The sequence below is a fragment of the Lepidochelys olivacea genome, assembly GCF_965140295.1.
Source record: "Lepidochelys olivacea isolate rLepOli2 genome assembly, chromosome: 9".
NCBI classification, from domain to species: Eukaryota; Metazoa; Chordata; order Testudines; family Cheloniidae; genus Lepidochelys; species Lepidochelys olivacea.
In genome coordinates, this window is record NC_140419.1 from 24962845 (window position 1) to 24982770 (window position 19926).

The 19926-nt window shown below is 39.6% G+C and overlaps 1 protein-coding gene across 1 annotated transcript; it reads left to right on the plus strand.

The window, feature by feature from the left end:
* The first annotated feature begins 4125 nt into the window (after positions 1-4125).
* SLC33A1 (solute carrier family 33 member 1) lies at positions 4126-18276 on the plus strand. The gene is made up of 6 exons (XM_084639444.1): positions 4126-5485; positions 9251-9441; positions 11324-11508; positions 12894-13011; positions 13929-14144; positions 17204-18276. The coding sequence occupies exons 1-6, from the start codon at positions 4717-4719 to the stop codon at positions 17369-17371; spliced, it is 1647 nt and encodes a 548-aa protein (XP_084495570.1). The 5' UTR covers positions 4126-4716; the 3' UTR covers positions 17372-18276.
* The last annotated feature ends 1650 nt before the right edge of the window (positions 18277-19926 follow it).

Consider the following 19926-nt stretch of genomic DNA (forward strand, 5'->3'; position numbering starts at 1 on the left):
GCCCTGGCTCCTCTTTCCTTTCATTGTCTCTCCCACCAACTGGTTCCTAGTCTCCCTACCCCATTTTCTTTAGTGGCTCACAGTCTTCCCCCCTGTGGCTTCCAGTTCCAGTGTCCCCTCCCCCATCCCAAGCTCAGTCTCTTTGCCCAACCAGTACCTGCCACTTTTCTCAGCCAGACCCAGCTTCCCCTTGCCATCCAGCCACCGTCTCTTTGCTCAGCCAATCGCAGTTTCCCACCATCACCTGGCTCCTGGTTCCAATCTCCTTGCTCAACCAGTCCCCATCTTTGTTCCCAGTCTCACCAGGCTCCTTGTCCCAATCTATTCTCCACCCCCATTCCCTGAGTCCAGCTGTTGTCCCCTTTGCTTTCAAGTCAGTTGGCTTTCTCCTCCACACTGAATGGGCACATAACAGGGAAGTAATTAAGACCACTGGAGAGACAGGTTCCCTGTTCTTTGTTGTCATGCCCAGCCTCTCCTGGCTGGAGTTGTGAGGGGAGGGAACATGCTCAGTGAGCAGTCTTTATCTGCTAAACTCTAAGGGTATGTCTACACTTCGAACTGGGGTTGAGATTCCCAGCTAGAAGAGACATTTCCATGCTAGTTCTGACTGAGCTAGTGCACTAAAAATAGAGTGTAGCAACTTTGGTATGAAAGGCAGCAGGGGTTAGGCACCCTGAGCAGTACTTAACATCTTGGATGGGTATGTACTCAGGGTGGCTAGCCTCTCCTGCTGCCCGTGCCATCATGGCTATGCTCTGTTTTTAGCACACTAGCTCTATCAGAGCTAGGACAGGTATGTCTCTTTGAGCTGGGAACTGTAACATTCCGAGTTCAATGTGTAGAGGTAACCTAAGAAATCTCTACTGAGAATCTGAAAAAAAAATCTCAGTTTGCAAAGGCTTATAACTTGGACAGATTTTCCCAGGAATACCAAAAGGCACATTCCTGACACAAAGCCTCTTTGCCAAATTTAAAGTCCCAGCTACAAAATATGGGAATGCTAGAGCTTCTCAAAGAAAAAGTTGCCAGATTTATTAATTTTTTTACATTGCAAAACAATGTATTTTTCCTTAGTTGTACTAGTGTCATTCTTGAAAACAGCTGAACCATTTTGTCTGAGACTTAAAAGTAGCAGCCTGAGGTAGATACCACCATGGAAAACTTCAGCCTGAACAGCTAAAGTTTGGCAAAGTTGTAACTCGCTGAAAACAGATCTTATAATGGAAAGTTTCAGGGAACCTTAATAATAAGTGATGCTACCAGTCATATAATTTTGGTTTCTATCACAGATTGATTAGCTTGGGTTAGCCATATCTTATATCTTGTTTATCCATATATAGACATTCCTAATACTATTCTATATGCCTTTTGAGGCTTCTAAAGAAACAATTGGAAATGGGTCCCATATGGACCCATGGAGTAGGCATTTCAGGTTACAAGATCCACTTGATAAAGATGGAGAGCCTTCATTCACTCTATCTAGTTGCAAGACAAGATTTGAAATAAGGACTGTATAATTAGTATGTAAGAGGAATTCTACTTTATAGTTATCACAAAATCTGGGCCACACCCTAGTGTTTATTATGATCTTACAGTTTTGCTAAAATGGGAGGCAATTAATACTTAGCACTTATTTAAGTTACATTTGGAAACATTAACAAATTACTCTACTATGAACCCTGATGTAGGTAAGTTTTATTAGCTCTGTGTTACTGATGGTGGCCCAGAGACTCAGATCCTCATTGAAATTAATGGAAGTTAGAAGCTTAAATACCTTTGAGGATCTGGGCCAGAGAGGTTAAGTGACTTGGCCAGATTAACAAAACAAGTCAGTGGTAGAATAAAGATTAGAACTCAGGAGTTCCTAGCTCCCCATCCTGTGCTCAAACTCCCTACAGCACACTTCCCCTCAGGATATGACTCCATGTGTTTGCAATGAATGGCAGTAGCAGGTCTTGATAGGTTTGCCTAACACTTTATTAATTAAATTGTTTCCATGTTACACCCTCTCCCGGAGAATTTTTCCTTTTTAACTAGTTACCTGACATCACAAATGTAGTCCTATTTTTAAATATCAAGAATATTTATCTTAGAAAAAAGATTTCAAACATCCTTCTTCAATGACTGATGTACACAGCTCTTCACAGAATGAAGAAAGTAAGTAATTTGATTTGGTTCAGCTACAGCTTTCCCTTGACATCTCTATATGAAATGTCTTTTTAGTTCTTAATTATCAGTTTAGTGATCTGCCTACAGAATATTATTACTAAACTTTCAATGACTGTTTAATAACACATAATTTTACTATATTATTATAAATTAGGTCTAGCTTATCTTTCCTTGCTTAATTGTAGCAATTTATTGTGTGTGGGAAATGTTACATACTTTTGCTCATACTACTGTATATCGATCTAAAATGTTTAAAGATGCTGTCCTGCTAGTCTTTTCTTGATCAGAGATCCTTAAAAATATAATTTTATAACTGCTTTTTCTGCTCTTCATACATGTCACTGTATTACAGATTTCTAACTTATTTCATGGTATATGCATACTCTGGGAGCAATGTTCAGTATTATCTCCCTTTTAATACTAGATACCAGTATATTGAGTCATTTCAAATTATAAGGTTCTGATATATTCAGTTTTACATGTAGCTGCATGGTTGAAGGACAACTAGGTGAAACTGTATCCGCTGAGAAATTCCTTGTCTCTTATATTAAAAATGAGACACTGGAATACATTATACGAATGATATGAGTGATATTATTAGAAAGTGGATGTGTATTCACATAATGGCCTCACCAGCAGAGAGACTGGCAGTCCCCTTGCACTTCTTAAAGTACCCTTCTGACTACTTTTTTTTATATCAATATCCAGTTCTTAACCACTCAGATTGTAATATGCCTGTGTTGGCTCTTACAATTGAATTGTTCACTACTTCTTTATTTTTCATTGATGTGCCCCCAAACAGAAACCTGCTGTGGGGGCTCTAGAAACATTCATAGCCAGACTTTACTTGGATGAAGAACCAGGCTCCCCAGGGTGCGTGTCAGCATCTGTGGCCACTGGTCACCCATTTGCATTTGGATTATCAAGATCAGGCACCAACCAAAGATAATGCTCTTAAGGGCCAAGTAGGATCTTTTCTGAATTCTAAATGGGCAGGCTCCTTAAATACATCCAGGCTCCAGAAGCCAAATTTGACCTATTTGGTAAATTACAACAATTCTGGGGTTTGTGTGCCCAGGAAGCCTAACTCTTCCACCAGTTCTCAAGAATGTTCCTGCCCATGTTTGAGACTTCCCCATAGCACAGGAAAACCTTGTGGGGTTGCACTTCCTTCCCATAATCCTCATGCCCCCACCCCACGCCCAGTGTTTGGCCACATCTTGTCAGTATTATAGAAGCTGATATCACTTCTCTGGAAGACCCCTATATCCCTGATTATTTTTAAGGTGGTGTCAGGGAAGGCAAACACAATCCCTTGAGAAAGGGACAAGGTCTGCTACTCCCGCCCCCCAAACGATGGAATAAGTAGGGGACAGAGGTATCCATGATGGACCATGAGAAAACAGAGGCCTCCAGTGTGCGGACTGCAGGATACTGGAGAAGCAGGGGCAGAGGAAGGCCTTGGACGGGGAGCAGCTGGTGGGGGTACCTGCAGCTGCAGGAAGCGTTGGGAGGGAAGCCCTGAGGAAGGCTGGAGTAAGGGTTAAGGTCTCCAGCTGTGGGAGGGGAGGGAGAAGGGGGAACCCCAGAATAGCGGAGTGGGAAGCTGAGGCTGGGGATGTAGAGCGGGGAAGAGAGGGCAGCGCCTGCGAGACCAGGGAAGTCCTACTGGTAGCTGAGCGGACAGATGCAGAGCTGCAGTGGGTCCTGGAGAGGCGGGCGGGGGCGCTGCCGCAGAGCGGGGAGTAGTTCCCGCAGACGGCCAGAGACAGCGCTACTCCGTGGCGGGGGGTAGAATGCTATTAAACAAAGCGGCCTCGTTTGACCCAAACGTCACCCACCTCCCCACCAATGGGGTGGGACCACGCCTGCTAGGCAGCGCAGCCGCGAGATTTCCGTTCTTTTCCCCTCGGAGGAAGCATTGTGCTGGCGAGTATTTCCGGGGGAGCCATTATAGGACGGACCCAACCGGACAGGGGAGCCGGAAGTACTGCGTTGAAGCCCATTGATCGCACCACGGGGATGCTTGGTGGACAGAGAGCGGCCAGTGCCGGACGGGAGCGGAGCGGCGACTCCGCGAAGACACCGAGCTAGGCGAGAGGAGCTGTAAAGGGGAGCGACACCCGTCTCGCGCGGATTACGCTGACCAACACCGCCCCCCTCCAGCGGACCAGAGGGCCCCCTCGCAGTGCACACGCTTCCCGGCAAGGGGAAGAGCTGATCTTCCTTGTGCCTCCTCGACATAAAAGAGGTGACCTAGTGAGTGGAGACTTGATTCCTCCTCCCCCCCCCCCAGGCCTGGCGAGCAGAGGGCGCTGAAACTCCCCTGCTCTGTGGTGGGCAAAGGCGAGCAGCCCCGTCCCTGGGAAGCCTGGGCGTGAGTAGAGTGGCGTATGCACATCCCGCGCTGGCCTGCGGTGGGCGGAGCTGGGAACTTGCGTCCCCAGTGAGTGACAGTGCGCAGGAGCTTCTCTTTGCCGTTACAAGGTTGTTGGGGAACAGTGGAGCCCCCCCTCCAAAAAAATTCCGGACTTCGTGTGCAACATGAGCCCAACCATCTCTTACAAGGACAGCAGCCGGCAGCGCCGGCCTGGCAGCTACCACCAGTCCATGGACATGGAGATTAAGCCTCCACCACCAGCTCTGTACATGGATAATCACACTGCGAGACCAGGAGAAGATGACACAGAGGCACTGCTCCAGGGATTTAACTCACCATCCTACATGGTATCCCGGGGATATCGGGCAGAACTGGGTAGTATCCTGCTCCTCCTTTTTCTGTATGTACTACAGGGTATCCCATTGGGGCTGGCAGGCAGCATCCCATTCATCTTGCAGAGCAAGAATGTCAGCTATAAGGACCAGGCTTTTTTCAGCTTTGTCTTTTGGCCTTTCAGTCTCAAGCTGCTCTGGGCCCCATTGGTGGATGCAGTCTACTTCAAGAGCTTTGGCCGCCGCAAGTCCTGGCTTGTACCCACTCAGTACATCCTGGGGTTTTTTATGATGTACCTGTCCACACAGGTAGACTTCCTCTTAGGCGATGTGGAGGGCAAGAGTCCTGATGTGGTGGCCCTCACTGTGACTTTCTTTTTGTTTGAGTTCCTGGCTGCCACACAGGACATTGCTGTGGATGGCTGGGCACTGACTATGTTGTCCCGAGAAAATGTGGGCTATGCTTCCACTTGTAACTCTGTTGGCCAAACAGCTGGTTATTTCTTGGGAAATGTCCTGTTCTTGGCCCTTGAATCTCCCTCCTTCTGTAACAAATATTTGCGGTTCCAACCTCAACCCAAAGGAATTGTTACCCTTTCAGGTATCATCTATACTATATTGAAATTCAAATCATGATAGTTGTAATGGATTTTGGAACCTTCGACCTCTGTTTGTTTTAAAAGTGAATGTTATCCAGGTTGAAAATGACTGAAAGTTTTTTTTTTTTGTTTTTTTTTTAGGTGAAATGTGGGGTCTTAAGCTAGGTCCCAGTGGTTAAATGAGTGCAATTGGCAATCTCTGTAAAGAGGCTAAGAGGGATGGTCACTACCCCTTAAATTTAGAGGTCATCCTTCTAGCTCAGGGTTAAGGTATGCAGAATGTTTTGGGGAAACTTTGAAGTGTCATTACCTGTACATTTATAAGTATAGAGGAATTGCAGTTTTCAGAGCTGTCAAGTCAGCACTACTTTGAATTTTAAAGGTTCATTCTGTTTAGATCAAAATAATTTAAAGCTATTTTGAGCTGATCCTCTTTTAGACAAACATCATCTTTTTCTTTCTTGCTGTTTTTTCCCAAGATTATAAATCGTATTGTATTTGCATGAACAGTGTTACTCCTTTTATGGTAGCCCCAAAAATATAAATGTTCAGGACTAGATATGCTAAGAATCTTTCCAAGCCTTATTAGTGGAAATGTAAATAACAATTTTTTTTTTTTAAACCTCCTTCCTGAAAAACAGTATCCCTGAATCATGGCATAACAGTCTGTGGTATTGTCAGTCACTAGGCTCTGCGTTTTTGTTCTTAAGTATATGTAGGCTGTATTTATTACGTATGTTGCCCAGGTATTTCAGAAGTTGTTAAAGCATAAATATTTGTATGTGCTGTGACAACCTTGAGCATTGGCAACTAAACTTTCCAAGGAACTTGGATAGCTCAGAGGATCCGAATCTGAGCTATCCAGCTCAGGGAACCGGGAACTGTTCCAGGTCACTAGTCTAGTGTGGTCATGGTTAGTAGTGAACTGAAACTTTTAACATGGGTTGGCTGTTTGAGTTGGATGGTCACTCTTCATTTGTGGCTATATCACAAAAATGCCACCACATTTGGCACCCCATATGGCAGCCTCAGCAGAGAGGCTAAAGAACCTGAACTCTCCTCTTCTCTCTAGGGGTGGGCTTCTCAGTTAAGAGTTAACAGAGGTTTGTGCTGTCTGTCCACATGCTGTCCGTGTTCTGTGGATAAATGGGGGACTTCAGTCTGCAGGGTGTCAAGCTGGTCCCTTGCCCAGGTACTAACATTCTCATGGTTGGTTGGTAGGTATGGTTTGTTCATGAATGCTAATTTATATAGGAAAAATACTATCATACAGTGACAGTACTGCCCTGGGTGTTGCATACATGGCAATAGGCTTGTGTGTGCATTTTCCAAATGGAACTACATATCCATGGTTTGGCGCTCTATCGTTTTCCACCCTGCAGCTTCCTTGTTTCCCCAGTTCTGACACTTTCCTGGCTCCTTCCACCATGATTTTGTGACAGGTTGTTCTCCTTCCAACAGTTGCTGGATAAGGTTGTGTGCTCCTCCTTTGCTAAGAAGGTTCATTTCTGCTCCACATACCCACAATGTTCAGGTCACCTTAGATTACATGAATAGTATTATTTACAAAAGAGATCTGTGACTATCACAGAAACATTCATAAAAAAAATAACCAAACCTGTTCAACCTGTCCTTGAATTCTAAACTGGATGAGGGTGGGAAAAGCAAGTTACCTTAGTACACTTAATCATCAGCTAGGGAAATTTACATTTCTTTATGTTCAATCTCTCATCAAAGTAAAATTTACACTAATTTAGGTTTAGAAATAAGACTTCTTTCATTAGTGTACTTACTTGGAAGTAATCAATGTCTTAAATGTTGGCAGTAGCAAGAAACCTTAGTCATTTATTGGTTGGACATAATTTTAATGACTGTAGAATAGGATTCATAAGGATGATTAGGTTAATAACTGCTTAATTGCCCCAATATGTTTCACTGAACTTTTGTCATTATGGAATACTGTCACTAAGTGTAATTCATTTATGTGCTCTCTTAAATACAGGCTTACTAGCCTTTAAGTGATATTTTTAAAAAGATTTTTCACATTTCCCCCCCTCTGCATACTGATCCGTAGTGGACATTTTGGATGGAAGGATATGTTGCTTTTACCAAGTTAAATTTAAGATTTCCAATCTTAATTAACAGTTCATTGATTTTCATTTGTTTCTGCATACTTTTCTCAGCTAATCACTGCAGCTGGTGCAAATTGACTTGATTAGAAGCATGTGTATAAAATAGGAATATCTTTGATTACAGTTTTGAGCATTATCTCAATCCTAGTAAATTGGTCTAGCACTGCAATAGCAACTGTCTGCCCTGTGGCACCTTTTTCCACTAGTACCACAGTGCAGTTTTTGTACATGCTGAGACCACTATTAGTACAGCACAATGAAAACTGTATATTTTACATCATATAAAAAATCATTTGAGGCCCCTGTGTTTTTTTTTCTGGAAGAGGAGGAGGAATCTAAGAAGTTGGGACTAACTAAATCAGCAATGTAGGCTTGTCAAACCACATGGCCTTTTCCTTTTTACTGAAATATTTGAAGCATTATGGAGGGAAACATTATGGAGGCAGCAAATAAGAGAAACAGTTTAAATGATCTTCTTCTCTCCCCTCTGACCCAGAAATACTAAGATGTGGTAAAGCTGTGCTGTAGGCCCTTCACGCAGTGTACTGTACTTATATGCCAGGGGAGTTGTCCAGAATCAGGAGGACGTAAGGGTGGCGGAAGGCTGCCTTACCCTTTTCCCTGGCTATCCTACACCTCTAAAAGGCGCAGTACAGATATCACCTTAGGTGAACTAATTTACAGTACTTGATTGTTTTAATAATTCAGAAAGTTACCAATCTTTTCCTTCCTTTTAAAACAAAATCTATTAATATAATTCCCCCTCCAGTGACAGTGCAAGTATTGTAGTATAGTGAATTTTTAATTGACTGTTTTGTACCATCTTTCATCTTTAAAGTGGATCTTACACACTTTAAACTTCTTGTGATATAAGTAAATATAATCCTCATTTTGTTGGTGTAGAACTGAGGCACAGAGAAGTTATACTGTGTATCCCCTTGAGTTAATGTCTGTGATAGAACCGAGAACAACATTCAGAATTCTCAGATTTCAGAGTAGCAGCCGTGTTAGTCTGTATTCCCAAAAAGAACAGGAGTGCTTGTGGCACCTTAGAGACTAACAGATTTATTTGAGCATAAGCTTTCGTGAGCTACAGCTCACTTAATCGGATGTGAAATAGATTTCCCGAAAGTTAAGTATCCTCACACCTTGTCAACTGTCTAAATGGGCCATCTTGATTATCACTACAAAAGTGTTTTTTTCTCCTGCTGATAATAGCTCATCTTAACTAACTAGCCTCTCGCAGTTTGTATGGCAACTTCCAACTTATCTGTATGTATATATATTTCTTCTTACTCTATGTTCCATTCTATGCATCCGATGAAGTGGGCTGTAGATGTCTAACTGGTGGCTAACTGGTCTCATTACAGGGATGTATATACAAACATCCCTGTAAAGACACCAGTTAGCCATTTTTTCCTGCAGGTAATGTGGAGAACAAACAGTTACAGAGTTAGGAACATTTTATGTCAGTTTTGGGGGGTTACATGAGTTTTAATGCTATTGATACTCATGATTGGTATGATTGTAATTCCCATCTACTAAGGTATTGTGTATATTTCCCATATTGAGCTACTAATTAACAAAATGTAGACAGTGATATATTTGAATTATGATGAGGTAATTTAATTTCAGATTTCCTATTTTTCTGGGGAGCTGTCTTCTTAATAACTACTACTTTAGTTGCCCTCTTGAAAAAGGAAAACAAGGAAGTAACACCATCAAAAGAAGAAACAAAGGGCATTACTGATACGTACAAACTGCTCTTCTCGATAGTAAGAATGCCAGCAGTTCTTACTTTCTGTATCCTGATTTTAACAGCAAAAGTGAGTAAACATACGTATGAATAATAATTGATAACATGTGGGCCATATTTTCAAACTGTATTCCCCTTTCATGGCAGAAAATTTTTTTTCACTGTTTACTTGTTGCAAATTATCTAAAGTGTGCGTAATTCTTGTTTTTAAGTAGAGTTGTACAAAAGACTTGCATCTAAACCTCCCTTTTTTAATGATTTGATATGAATTAGGCAGGAAGACTCTATTTTAATCATGGTTTTCTACGTAAGAGTGCATTCTTGTTGGTTGTTATAACTTGAATACATATTCTTCACAACTTTGAGATAAGATGTAGGTTTCATTTTTAGAAGGTACACACTATACATTGTTAAACCATGATTTATTTTGAAAACTTTTCAGATTAGTTTTATAGCTATATCAGAAAATGAATGATTGTTTGGTTATTTCATTTACCAAAGGTAATTGAAGCAGATATTTATGAAGTCCTTGGGAGGTGAGCTATCTCCAATTCAACAGATCAATCATTAGTATTTGGAGGATTTTCTTGCTATGGTGTATTAGGAGGAGAACATCACCAGACAGACATTTAAATTATTTTATTTAACTAAAACAACAATGTTAAGTATTCTGGAATTTTTTTCTTCTACAGCAAACATATAATATTTTAACAAAACAAGCATATGACCCTCGCTTCTCGCATTTATCTCCAGACTTCTTCTCCTTGTCCAGATCTATTCCGCCCCTAATAATCTTCTATTAATTGAACTTTTTGAAACTTTGCACTTTTAGAGAGGAGAGGGATTGACTCTGAGTACATAAATTTGCAGAGGGACAATAGGGTTGAGGTCTGTTATTTCTCACGTATGTATGTATGTTTAAAAACGTTTTTTGCTGTTAACAAGCATGTTACTTCCGGAGACTCAAATCCACAGTTTGAGAACTGCAAAACTAAGCATCTCTGATGGTATCTTCTAGACTGAGCACTGAGTCCCATTAGTTGGATGGAAAGATTAACCTAAATAATCTATACAGAAGCCTGTGGAACCCCATAAGATTGGGTCCCTAATCCATGAACTATTGGAATTTATTTACAAAGCTTTTCTTAAACATTACATTGTCTCATACTATAGAATTAGAATTTATAATCCCTATTCCATGATGAGATATCTTTGAGCTATAATGTATCTTAAGTAAAACTATCTTTAGATACGTGTTTTCCTCAAAAAGCATTTTATCAAAAAAATCCAATTTAAATAAAATCAGTTTGTTTATTTATTTATTTTTAAATCATTGATTTTTATCCACCCTGGAATTAGGTACATTGTTTACAATATGTAAAGACATTTTTTTTAAAATTAGAGTTGCAACACGATTTTCTTTGAGGTTTGTGTGAACTTCTGATTGTATCTCCAGTATATTTTGTATTTCTGATTGTATCTCCAGCAAGGCTGTTTCCTCTAATTTTGGAATTCTAAAATCTGATCTGCAATTTGGAGAATGCTTGGGTATTTGCAGGGTCTTTGGAATTCTGTGGCACTGTCGGTTTAATTTCTATTGCAAATAAAATTGTGCAATGTACTTTTCTTTAGTTTTATATTGATAGTCTTCATTGTTACCTTCAGCATTCATATGACCAGGAAATTTGTTGCTGCTTTTAACTTTCTCAGTATGGCCTTGATCCTACAATAAGCAGTGTGCAAGTGCAGGAGTCCTCCCATGCAGAATTTGCAACAGGATTGGATCTATATTTGGAAGTGAACTATAGCGGGGGGAAAAAGAAAATTGTAGTTCATGTTAAGTGCCAAATTACTCAGTATTAATGAATATTTGGAGAAATTTAATTTTGATAGTTTAGCAAAGTTTGTCATTGGCTTTCAGGATTTTATTCTCTTTATAACTTACATTGCAGGTTGGCTTCTCAGCAGCGGATGCAGTAACAGGACTTAAATTGGTGGAAGAAGGAGTACCTAAAGAACACTTAGCTCTACTAGCTGTTCCAATAGTACCTTTACAGATAATATTGCCTCTGATCATCAGCAAATACACAGCAGGTCCACAGCCACTGAACACATTTTACAAAGCCATGCCTTTTAGGTAAAAAAGTAGATGATAGATTTTAACTTTGCATGTTTATACAATGTATTTGAATTGTGTAGTTTGAATAAATAAAAATAATATGATATGAATTGAAGGTTGTACTTTTCAAACATACAGACATAAAGAATTATGCAAGTTAAGATTCTCATAGTAAACTTGCTCACGTTTCAGGGCACAATTTTTACCTCCAATACACCTGTGCAACTTCTGTTGAAGTCAGTTAGTGTTGGACATGTATATTTGAAAGCAGAATTACACTGCTTTTGCTTTAAGCAAGGTGTACATCTGACAGTACAGGGTGATATTCTTCCACCCTTACTCGAGTAGTACCTTACTCTACAATTAGTTTCACTAAAGTCAGTGGCTGTATTTGTATAGCAAGGTACTTCTCAGTGGTAAGGATGGCAAAATCTGGCCCATAACTAATAATCCAAAATATTTCATCTGCTAAATCCTACTTGATATACTCATGCTAGTAGTCCCATATACCTCACTGGGTTCAGTTGTGAGAATAAGGGAAATGGTAGTCGGCCTATTTATGCAATATGGGTGCATCAAGGATGAGAAACTTAACATTTGCATTTTATGTCTCTTAAATGTCTAAAATTGTCACACAGTAGTCTAGTATTTTAATACCTCTTTAAATTGTAGAAAAAGGGAATTAGATTCTGCTGATTTCACTGTGTACTTCCATGGTTGCAGCACCGTCAAACAAATAGAACTCCACAGTGATGCAACAGCACAAACCACATCTATGCAACTAATATCAATACTGTGTATTTGTTCAGTAATTCAATAAATAGTAAAATTTCAATTTTCTGAATATAAAGTTCAGCCATTTTTTCAGGATATATATGCACAAAAGTCTTACTCTTTTTTTTCCTGCAGTTTAAAAAAGGTATTTCTTTTGCTCTTGCATAACTGAAAAGTGAATAAGTAGTCTTTTTTTGCTCCAAATTTAAAAAAACAAACAGACCCTTAGCTAAGTTGTGTGGTTGCTTTCACCCAAAAGAGAACTTTCTGATAGTAATGAGCATTTGAAAATGGAGAGGGTTATTTCTGGAGACTTTCCATAACCTTAGCTATACCATTCACAGCCAAGCAAAACTAGCTTCGTACGAAATGTTTATAACTTCAGTTGATATATACATACACACAAATGAATTTAAAAACAGTTGGTGTCCATCTTAGAATCATTTTTAGGTATATTTGAAATAAGTTTTTACTATAATCTTTCAGATAAATGGATTCACATCACTAACTATTTTAAAAAGCATCTTTGCTCACACATGAATGCTATAGATTTTGCAAGATATGCAGTGATTCATGTCCACATATTTAAATTCAGAAGCTAAAAATTAGTCTTTTCCCCTTTGTTACAGGTTACTGATAGGCTTGGAATTTGCTCTTTTGGTTTGGTGGACTCCTAAAGTACAACATGAAGGAGGATTTCCTATCTATTACTATATTGTGGTGTTGCTGAGTTATGCTTTACATCAGGTAACAAGTTGCTACATTTTGTTGTCATAAAGATAGAATTTTTCTGCAGGGGGCATGAATGGACTATCTTTATAACTTATCCTCTTGTAAAAATATAATTATCTGGCTTTGTCCTCATCTTAATTATACTGGTGCTTTTATAATGGGAGACTGAAATAAAGTTATGAAATGGAGTTAACTAATAACTCCATTTTATAATCCTAGTTAACTGAATAACAAAACCCATGCAGTAGAACAGATCAATCAGCCTGCTCAGAGGATTTCTCTTTGCTCTAGTGTGGTTCATCAGAGATTTCTTGCCACATTTTTATTCACTAGATCAGCTTTTTTTTTCTCCAGCAATTATTTTTCTGAAAGTGAGCTAAAGAATCCCATTTGAATAGGAGTCAGGGGAACCATTTTCCTTTGAGTCTGACCAACATGATGATTATGTAGTTCCATAAAAGTACACAGAAATTCATGTGAGATTCCTGCCCTAAAAAGCTTATAAAGTTGCATTTTATTGACTGATGGAAATAGCACAATTGGTTGAAAACAAAGCCTGTTGACTTCAGTGGGCTTTGAAATGGGGCCAATGTTTGTGAAGTGTCTTTAAAATAATCTCATTGACAACTCTGTATTTATTAAAGCATATTCAATCTGATCTATCATATCTGAAATCTATTTCAGATAATTCCAAAACATCTGAGGCTGGGTCTACATATATATGAGCCAAACCAAATGGCAAGATTTCCTCGTGTTGTTGAATGTAGACAAATCCTGACCACAAAGCAACATTTCTAGTGATTAACCGCACAGATCTCTGGAAGAACTGCAATAATATAAAATAAATGTTACTATATTTCAAGTAATATGTTTTTAGATTTAAAAACAGTTAAGAATAATTGAATCAATTTTATTATTTTTTCCCCCATCAGATTACGTTATACAGCATGTATGTTGCTATAATGGCTTTCAATGCCAAAGTTAGTGATCCATTGATTGGAGGAACATATATGACGCTTCTAAACACTGTGTCGAATCTGGGAGGAAACTGGCCTGCTACGGTAGCTCTTTGGCTTGTTGATCCACTTACAGTGAAAGAGTGTATAGGCGCACAGGAACAGAGTTGTGGAACTACAGCTGCTGCAGAAGTAAGTTTGGAAAGTGTGATGGTCTCCACTCTGATGTGTCTAAATATTATAATAATGGTTTCTCTTAATGTGTCTTGCACATTCAAAGGCCTTCAAAATGTCTCAGAGAATCCTAGAAGATTAGGGTTAAAAGAGACTACAGGAGGTCATCTAGTCCCCCCTGCTTAAGGCAGGACCAATCCCCAACTAAATCATCCCAGCCAGGGCTTTGTCAAGCCGGGCCTTAAAAACCTCTAAGGATGGAGATCCCACCACCTCCCTAGGTAACCCATTCCAGTGTTTCACCACCTGCCTAGTGAAATAGTGTTTCCTAATATCCAACCTAGACCTCCCCCACTGCAACTTGAGACCATTGCTCCTTTTTCTGTCATCTGCCGCCACTGAGAACAGCCTAGCTCCATCCTCTTTGGAACCCCCCTTCAGGTAGTTGAAGGCTGTTATCAAATTCCCCCTCACTCTTCTGTAGACTAAAAAAGCCCAGTTCCCTCAGCCTCTCCTCATAAGTCATGTGTCCTCAGCCCCCTGATCATTTTCGTTGCCCTCTGCTGGACTCCCTCCAATTTGTCCACATCCTTCTTGTAGTGGAGGGCCCAAAACTGGACGCAGTACTCTAGATGTGGCCTCCAGGGCCGAATAGAGGGGAATAATCACTTCCCTCGATCTGCTGGCAATGCTCCTTCTAATACAGCCCAATATGCAATAAGCCTTCTTGGCAACAAGTGCGCAATGCTGACTCATCCAGCTTCTCATCCGCTGTAATCCCCAGGTCCTTTTCTGCAGAACTGCTGCCTAGCCAATTGAAGGCCAGCCTGTAGCGGTGCATGGGATTCTTCCATCCTAAGTGCAGGACTCTGCTCTTGTCCTTGTTGAACCTCATCAGATTTTTTTGGGGGGGGGGGGGGTCCCAATCCTCCAATTTGTCTAGGTCACTATGGACCCTATCCCTACCCATGTCCAGTTGCTTTTTATATTCCACTAACATGAAGTTTGATTTTTCTACTGAATCTACTCTTCAGTTATTAAACACACACATATGCTCCTGGTGGAAAACTACTTCTTCAGGATGTTTACTACTTTCTTTATAACTGGGGGGAAGGGAGAAGAGACAGGAAAATAAGAATAAGAGGCTTCTCAGGGATGCAATGAAGGACTGGATTAGTAGCAGGAGTACAGAGGATGTGGTTACACCCCTCAAGCCTGGGTGGATCAGGATTTTGTAGTTTGGAATGTTGTGATTAGGTGCTTTTTAATTATTTTTGGCAGGATATTTCCCCTTCCTCCTCCTCCTCCCCCCACCCCCCATTGCTTTTCCTCTCTTTCCTCCTCAGTGGGTTTTCTGTTTTATCACCTTCTGATTCTTTCTTTCTAATTTGACTTTTTCTTTACTTCCCCCATTTTTGATCATCCCATCTTCCTGACCATATGATGTTTCACTGCTTCTAGAGCAGTGAAATTGGCTCCACTCCCCCTCTCTCTAATGCTCTCGTGGATGTTCTGGAGAATAGAACACGCTGTGCTACTGCACACAGGGTAGAGCAAAACAGCACAAGCAAGTAAAGAACTTTGGGGAAATGAGGGCTTCAAATTCACGTCTTTGCTGAAGCAAGAAATAACTGGCATCTTATGACTCACTTGCTTTAGTCAAACCCCTTGTTGCTCATGGCTCAAACTTCACCATAGAATGCTCTTATGTATGTAGAATACTGTTTGGGCTGTAGAAGCACACTGATTGCACAAAGCATTCTAGGGATATAAATATTGGATCCAAACAATAGGTATGGAGTAAAGCAGGATTTCTTTAAACCAGAGCAACTCTCCATTCTGGAAAAAAATTGATTCCAGCCCTGATAAATCTGAGATTCCTAGGTATACCTCTCTTCATTCCTGTTACTAATTAGATCTCCCATCCTCTTGCCCTCCTCCCTGAAATAGGTGAGTGAATCTCTTCCTCCTCCAGTCCGTTTCCAGGTCTCCCCCACTTGTATCGTTCCCTTTTGCTTCCCTGTCCACGTGTTGCTGGTCTGGACAGCACTTCAGAAAAGGGGGTTTGCTTTCAGTACTCTCTCATTCCTGTTAAATGCATAGTGACTGCAATGAATGTGCACTATAAACACTTTTTTTGGGGGGGCGGGAGGGAGTGCTTTTTAAAAGGTATAAGGAAATATGCTCAAGATGTGCTTCGTAGGCATAGCCATAGATACCAAGAATAGTTGTAGACAAAATGAATACATAATGTTGTAGATCTGCAGACAATATAATGAGAGGTCTGTAATGCAGTATAATGCAAGAGTTTGACTTCCAGAAATGAGTCTAGGCTTCTGAAATATGAACGTTTTTTCATGGGCTTTGGAATACTGATTGCAATTTTTCCATCTGTATGCAATGCACAAGCTGGGCATAGTGGTTTTTGGTGTTTTTTTTTTTTTTTTTGTAACTGAATTGATCCCCAGGCCTGTATGCCCCCATTGCCCAAAGCACATGGGGATAGAAGGTAATTTTAATAAACTCTGTAGGGTTGTTGACCATCCAAGAGGAAGGAGGGAGTGAATAATGAAGTGGAATCCAAAGATCTGTGGGTAATGAAGCCCCCAACCAAGAAGATCATAGTTGTTACTCAGGGTTGGCTCACTGCCCCATAAAGAAGGATTCTCTGACTAAGGTTTCCCCTCTGTGTTCCTTGTACTCATGCTCCCGTTGAATGCCAGTCTATGGCTGCCCTCTGTGACCCTACTCTGGAGGTGGGAACACCGATAACTGTGGCAGTCTTGGTGTAGGTACTTTATTGTATTGGAGAAGATATACTTTGTGCGGCCCATCTCCCTATACTGATTGTTTTTCTTCTTGGCCAAGAAACTCATGGGGGAGGGGCGGGGGGGAGGGGTAAAGGCAACTATGGAGGGTAGCACAATTGGGAATCTAAAATGTGTGCTTGTTTAAAATATACTTAGATAACAGCAAAAGTCCTTTCTGTATTTGAATTTTAAGCACTTGTCTCACTATAAAGAAATACTGGGCAAATGTTTCAATTTGTTTAATAAATATGTTTGTTTCTCTCTCAGCACTGTACAGAACTTGGTGGTTCTTGTGTTACGATGCTGGATGGTTATTATGTAGAATCCATAATCTGCGTTGCTCTGGGATTTTTCTGGTGGTTCCTCCTTGGGTCAAAACTTAAAAAGCTGCAAGATGAAGGACAATCTTCATGGAAATGCAAGAGGACCAACTGATGTAATTTAAATACTGGATGGAACTAGCAAATTGTTAGAGCTTAATTTTAGTGCAGAGACATTTCATACTCATTAAACAGGAGTATACATATTTTTAAAATGCCAAATGGCTGGGAAAACTAAGACCACTAAAAGTGGCATTTGTGTATGCAATACCATTTGCTCTATGTGAAAATCTAGTTAAGGTCAGAAAAGTAATTCTCAAAAATGGCAAGTTTGTACTACACATTTATGTCCTCATGGCTGCCTTTATCTGTTTAGACAAGCAACACTTAAATTGCAGTGCAGTAGCTATAGAAGAGCAAACTGTTCCACACATATACATCTCAAAATCAGCATTTTCAGCAAAGTTCTATGTTCTCTTTATATATATAAAAAAAAAAAAGTTAAGCAGAAACAATTTTGGCTTGATCAATTAACAAGTTGGCCTTGGCAGTGCTGTCATTTAAAAGAATATTTAATTTTGTAAACTAAGCATATATAAACTAGCAGTGATTGAGGAAGAATAAATGTAGAACACACATGTCATTTTCTTATCACTTTCCTGACCACAACCACACTTCGATGGATCAAACTGTGTTTAAAAGCCTCTTTTAAATGTATTTTCAGGCTTTTATAAGCTTTAAAGATTTATAAGAAACATAACATTTTTTATAGATTTGAAAGTTATGCCTTTTAATTTATTGTCTCCTCTTGTTTCAAGGCACTTTGTTTCAAAAAGTAAATCAACTGGTTTTTCTTTTTTTTTTTCCTTTTCAGTAAAACTAGTATGAGGTGGGATTTATGTGATGGGTGCCGCACAATGCCCTTAGTAAGCCTTGAGTGTTGAAGGGTCAGATCGAGTGTTGAAGCTTTTGTGCATTAAAGGCTAAGCTTCAAAATAATAAAAGCTGGCGTAATCCTGACTGGGTTCTGTTTGCATTTGTGAGGGAGAAATGTGACTAGCTGTATAGCTCTTGTATTACGAGAGAATTGGAACATACAGATTAGAAAATGAGTGAGAAGTCATAAACATTTATGTATAGCCCAAAGAGAAGGGTGAACAAAAGACATTCAGTGCCTTTGAAAGATGTAGTGTGTGGTGGTGATAAAATTGCTCATTACACACATTAATCAGTTAAGAAATAGATTGTAACTAACTGTACCAAGCAAGATATGTTGCATCATCTACAACAATTCCTTCAAAAACTCATAAACTGGTACTTTGTAATTGAGATTTGCTTGCTACATTCAGTATCAGATGAATCAGTTTCTTGAGTGCCTTAATGACGCACAGTGTGCTGCATATCCAATGAAAAGGCACCTATATATTTTGTTGGATGTATGTTATACATCATTACTTCAATTGAATGATATTAAAAATACCTTGTAAAGGTATGACAGGTAGGTTAATATCCGATTCCTTATAATACACAATTAAATATCAGATGTTCCACCTGTCTTGTGTGCTTTTAATATTTTTAAAGGAAACCATTTTTTGCTGAAATATAAATTAACATTAATTCTTGATTCTAATTGAATTACGAGTAAACATAAAGGTAGGGTTTTTGTTCAGGTCTGGGGAGTAAAAGATTATTGATAACAGTTGGGAGGGAAGGTTTGTTTGTTTCAGTACTAAAGATTGCTCCCCTACCTCCTCTCACCCTCCTCGTCACCTCCACCCCCAATAAAAAAAATAAGCTTGCATTCGGCTGGATGTCATCAGAGAACACAGAAGCGCAGAATTGAGAAATAGCTGGAGTTATGAACTCCAGTTTCCTCTTGCTGCAGTGTGTTGGTCCAGTTTAGCAATAGCACATTATCCGTATTTTAATTCTCTTAAAATAACTGATTAAGAAATCAAGCCGACTTACTTGAATATAAAAGCACAGCTCTCGCATGAAATATTTTCATTTTCCAAAATCTTTTAGATAAAGCTTAAATTATTTGCATTAATTTCAACCCATTACTGTCTTCTGGATAAGTGCAAACAGAACATACTGCCGGGTTTAGTAGCATAGGAAAGCAGTTGTCGGTTTCAGCCATGACCAAAAGTCCTCTAATGGCTTGAATGTGGCTTTTACTTTTTCCCTGCTTTTACAAAAACTTATGGACTGCAGAATATATACAACTAAATGCAGAAATTTTTAGTTGGCCCTCCTTTTGCAATTCTGTATTACTGATTCTACATGTGCCAAGGTGATTCTTATTAATAAAATGTTTTGTATTTGAAGTAGCTTAATCATCAGAGCATCTTTTCAATTTCTAAATAAAACCGAAAACCAAAATCAGTAGTAAAACAAAGTAATGTATTTGAAATGTACTTTCTTTAGGTAAAAGACATAGTTTAATAACTACTTGCAATGTCTGGTCTGTCAAATGAAGGACTATCTTGTGCTGTGTTTTAACATTGCTTAAATTGGAAATGCTGCAGTTATAATATTTGAGTGGCAGATTGCTAAATGATCCTGTTAACGGTACATTTTTTTCTCTCATAAAGAGGAATAAATTGTTGTTTTGAAGGGGAAGAATTAACATCTAAAAAATATAACACCAGATCAGAGATGCTAAAAATG

Excerpts from the sequence above, each read along its gene's own strand:
- SLC33A1 (XM_084639444.1), top strand. The coding sequence starts at position 4,717 with ATGAGCCCAACCATCTCTTACAAGGACAGCAGCCGGCAGCGCCGGCCT. Across the intron at positions 9,442-11,323 it reads TCCTGATTTTAACAGCAAAA|GTTGGCTTCTCAGCAGCGGA; the intron begins GTGAGTAAACAT and ends CTTACATTGCAG. Across the intron at positions 14,145-17,203 it reads GAACTACAGCTGCTGCAGAA|CACTGTACAGAACTTGGTGG; the intron begins GTAAGTTTGGAA and ends TTTCTCTCTCAG.